The 4,541-nt window shown below is 47.4% G+C and overlaps 1 protein-coding gene across 1 annotated transcript; it reads right to left on the bottom strand.

Annotated features, from left to right (window-relative positions):
* Positions 1 to 2,512: 2,512 nt before the first annotated feature.
* Positions 2,513 to 4,538, bottom strand: cdca8 (cell division cycle associated 8; the record flags this gene model as incomplete). Its single annotated transcript, XM_017307387.1, has 8 exons — positions 2,513 to 2,726; positions 2,805 to 2,891; positions 3,381 to 3,507; positions 3,583 to 3,681; positions 3,761 to 3,843; positions 4,107 to 4,171; positions 4,244 to 4,319; positions 4,395 to 4,538. Coding segments are annotated over 8 exons (717 nt in total), but the record flags the coding sequence as incomplete, so codon positions are not given.
* Between the last annotated feature and the right edge of the window lie 3 nt (positions 4,539 to 4,541).

Genomic DNA, 4,541 nt, shown 5'->3' with positions numbered 1-4,541 from the left:
ATGTAACGTGATCCTCTGATTGGCTAAACAATGTAACGTGATCCTCTGATTGGCTCAGCAATGTAGCGTGATCCTCTGATTGGCTCAGCAATGTAGCGTGATCCTTTGCAGCAAGTGATGGCAAAGCGGGGCGTCATCACGACTTTACACAGGTGAGTCTTTACCTCCGCGGTCGGCGGAGGCTCCGCTGAACCCCTGAGACCGACTCACCGAACCCCTGGGGTTCGTTAGAACCCAGGTTCAGAACCACTGCTGTAGAATGAGAAAACATTTTATTGCCTAAAATGCTAAAACAGTCCTTGGATGCAGCTGAAACAGTCTCAACTTCATCAGGCCTCCAATACATGGATCTGATCTGATCATTTTGATCAACAGAGTAATAATTGGAAATGGGAGATTTCTTTCACAGAATTTGAACCAGGTCAAATTAAAACTGGGTAGATTTACTTCTTAAAAGCAAAATATATGTTTGTTTTCTACAGTTTGGGCTGAATTACAACCAACAGTCTGTTGTTCTTCCAGCAAATTACATTTTTTTAGATCAATCAGTTAATCACAAGTAATCCGATTAATCGTTTCAGGTGTTTAAATCAAGCGGTTTGATGAAACTCCAGAGAAGCTCCTGCTGGAGAGCTGCGGTGTTTCCAGCTTCGGATCATTAGCGCGGCGCTAATTAGCGAATGTTTCCTGGACAAAGGAAGGACGTCTCACTCCAACCTGAATGAGTCACACGGATCCAGAGACAAGGTGAACATTAATGCGTCTGAAGTCAAAGTGAGATTTTCTCTTGGAGGACACCGCCTTTGTCTCCTAATGAATTGCTTTGAGTCGGTTTCAGAGCAAATTATCCCTCCCTCTCCACCTAATTTTCCAATTTGCTGTGTCATTTAGCGCTAATGGAGGAGCGCGCTGGGCTGGATTACTCTCACAAATAGGGCGATGCAGTTTATTGAAGGTCTGCTTTCTGCAGAGAGGCTGCAAAGCAAACATCAGGCTGCAGCTTCCTGGTTCTGGACCGAACCGAACCGGACCGGGCAGAAAACAGACGACCAGCTGAGCTACCAGCCTTTGAATAAAATGCTAATTATTTAGCCTCAAACTAAATATTTAAGAATAAACTTTATTGATAAATGACGAGCTCCTGCCATCCAAAGAGTTAAATTATAAAATAAGAAATTCAATTCAACAAAAAATGAAGAAAATAAAAACATGAGCTCGGAAAGATGAAACATTTGGTTAGAAAGCTAATTGTTTAGCTAGCAAGATGAATATTTAGCTTCAAACTATAATTTGCTTTACTGAACCCAAAGGGTTTTAAACTGAGATAAATATTAGATATAATAAGATATAATATAATAAGAGGTATAAAAAATACAATGAATTAACTTATGATTCAAATATAAATACAAAAGTATGGACTATTTAATTAGCAAGCTAACGATTTAGCTTCAAACTGAATAACTAGCTAAATATTTATTTTGGAGCTAAATTATTAATAATATGGTGAAAATATGAGTTTGAAAAATTAACCCCCAACTTTCCACGACAGGCTAAAATAAACCAAATTATTCAAATTAAATTCATTTCACTGAAACTTTACAGGCGACGCCCTCAGTTCGGCTCTGTGACGTCACGACCCGTCCAGACTGGACCGTCTCGGAACCACCGAACTGAAAACCTACAAAGACTCTGTTCACAGAGCTCATCCTTCCGGGCAGCTGAGTGAAGTTGGACCGGATCCGTTCAGAACCAAGAGGATCAACCCACACGTGGCGACATGCTGCCCCCTGCTGGCGCCGGCGCCGAACTGCAGCGGGATCTGAAAACGTCTCGTTTCACCATCATGCTGGTCGTTTATTCACCATCATGTTGGTCGTTTATTCACCTTCACGCTGGTCGTTTATTCACCTTCATGTTGGTCGTTTATTCACCTTCACGCTGGTCGTTTATTCACCTTCATGTTGGTCGTTTATTCACCAACATGCTGGTCGTTCACAGGCATATTCACAGAAAGTTGAGTGGAAGGAAAACATGACCCCAGCCTGGAGCATGTCATGGTAAGCCACTCCAGAACCAGAGAAAACACCAGAACCACCTCATCTGGGCTGAGGAGAAAAGGTACCGTTACTGAACAGAACCTGGAGATTCTGGATACAAATCACTTTTATGGTGTGATGCGATATTCTGAGGTTCTGGATCATCAGAACCAACAGAATCGATGATTTCTCTCTGAGGAACGGACTCCACTTTCTTCTTCTGTTCCGATTCGTTAAACCGGACCCGTTCAGACATGAAGCTGCATCAGAACCGGCCCAGAGGTTCTGATGGGTCGGGTCCAGAGTTCTGGATCCAGAGCTTTGACCTCTCTGGGCTTCATGGAGGTTCTTCTCTGTTCAGAAATAAAGTCTCTATTTGGTTCTGATGAATTTTCTCCAGGTTTTGACGGGTTAAAACGGGCCGGAGTCCCACCAGAACCAGACGTTTGACGCTCAGACACACAGGACCGGCAGGACGAGGTTCTACTGGGTTTATTGAAACATGGAGTATTTACAGAACTTGTTCCGGATCAAATGGATCTCAGAGGGGAGAATCGGTTCTGATCCGATTCTTCACCAGAACATTTACAAAAAAACTGAAACCAGAAAACAAAAAACAAGAATATAAAAACCGGGCCAGAACTCCAGCTGCTGCTACTCCGACGGCCCGCAGAGCGTGGTCAGGCGGTTCTGTCAGAAACCACAGAAGAAGAGAATGACTCTGGCACGCAGAGACAGGAAGTGATGCAGAGGAAGTGATGGACCCACCTTCAGCAGCCGGATGCTCCTCAGCGCCGACTCGTCCAGCAGCCTCAGGTCCAGAGAGTCCATCTCACTGGCCAGCAGCTGGATGCTCTGAGGGTCAAAGGTCGGGTTACAGAGGGCCGAAGCTTCGGCTCATTAGCATGGCTGAACAAATACTTCCAGCATCAAAGTCTAAAATATTCATTTATTAAATAAGATCACCTATTAATAATTACTGAACAATAATTGTCATAATTTCGGTGATTTTGAGTTGGACTCAGCTCCTGTCAGAGCGCCCTCTAGTGGACCAGTCAGGGACAAACACATCTATTCTCATCTTTTCTGGGACTAAATGTGTTACAGCAGTAAACGCCACATGTTCATGGGAAACAGTTCATTACTCTTTTCTCCACTTTACTGGATTCTTTCCCAGAAACATTCCTGCAAAATGCAGTTAAATTGTTTTTGTCTTTATTGTTATTCGCTTAAATCATTTAATATTCATACGATTACAACCAAACGGGACAAAAACGTCCTCTGGATGCATTTCTGTTAGCACAGGAGCTAATCAGCCGTTGGTGACGGGGCTCCAACACTCACCTCTCCATTCCCGACTGGAACGTTGATGACGATGTCACTTCCTGCCTGGATGGGGGAGCCGTTGACCGACATGCTGAGGACCCGCTCCTTGTGGCGCGGGACTCTGATGGCGGGCGTCTTCGGCAGTCTGAGGAGGCAGAGCCATGAGGCCGACGCCACAACGCTGCGGCCAGGTGAGTCTGACTGGCCAGGTGAGTCTTACCTGGGGTCGAAGCGCGGCGTGATGAGGGGGGTGGGGCCCATCATCAGGGAGGAGTCCAGCAGGTTCCTGGCGGGGGTCATCAGAGGCTTCCTGTTGGAGCTGAACACACAGGAAGCTCAGAGGGGCGGGGCCTAAAGGGGCGGGGCCTACATAGAGGGGGAGGAGTCAAGGCGCTCACCGTCTGATGGCGCTGCCCTCCTTGCTCACGTCCAGAACCTTTGACCTCTTAGTTGTAGACGGGGGTTTTCTGGCTGTCCGGGTCTGAATCAGAACCAGAACCAAGACGTTACAACCAGAAACGGCTCCTGAACTCATTTCCAAGCTGTGACAGCTAAACGCCACGATCAATGTGGCGTTTACAAAACGCTCGTCAGAAGCTCAAAGCGTTTCCTCACAACAACGTCACAAAGCAGCTGAAGAATATTTCTAAAGCAGCGACACAAGATCAGCGACTGACGACCAAACCGCCCCAAAGTGCTGGAGGAAGCGACTGAAAGCGGCTGAAAGCGGCCGACAGGACGAACCTTCCTGGTGGAGTTCAGGACGTTTTCGTTGCAGCCGGACTTGGCTCCGCCTTTCTTCCTGGTGGCTGCAGGAGGAACCAGAACAGAATCAGCAGCAGACCTTCACCGGTCCTGCAGAACCAGAGACTTTCACTGACTTCTCTTGACAGACTTGAGGAGGACGGCGTGGTCCTCCGCCACCACGCTCTCCAAGATGGCGGCCTCCTCTTGTCGCTGCTCAGAGGAAACGGCGTCGGGTTAGCACAGCCGGACCTTCAGGTGAGGAGAGGAGACGAGGAGCATGCTCACCTTTACATGGTCTACCTGCGTAGCGTTGGATTTGTCTGGATCTGCAGAGAGAAACGGAGCGATCAGAGCGAGACGGAGGAGGGCGGAGCTATGAGAGCGAGACGGAGGAGGGCGGAGCGATGAGAGCGAGACGGAGGAGGGCGGAGC

The sequence above is a fragment of the Poecilia reticulata genome, linkage group LG11 (assembly GCF_000633615.1).
Source record: "Poecilia reticulata strain Guanapo linkage group LG11, Guppy_female_1.0+MT, whole genome shotgun sequence".
Taxonomy (NCBI): domain Eukaryota; kingdom Metazoa; phylum Chordata; class Actinopteri; order Cyprinodontiformes; family Poeciliidae; genus Poecilia; species Poecilia reticulata.
Note: the sequence above shows the minus strand (reverse complement) of the source record. Positions and strands in the feature narration are given on the sequence as shown.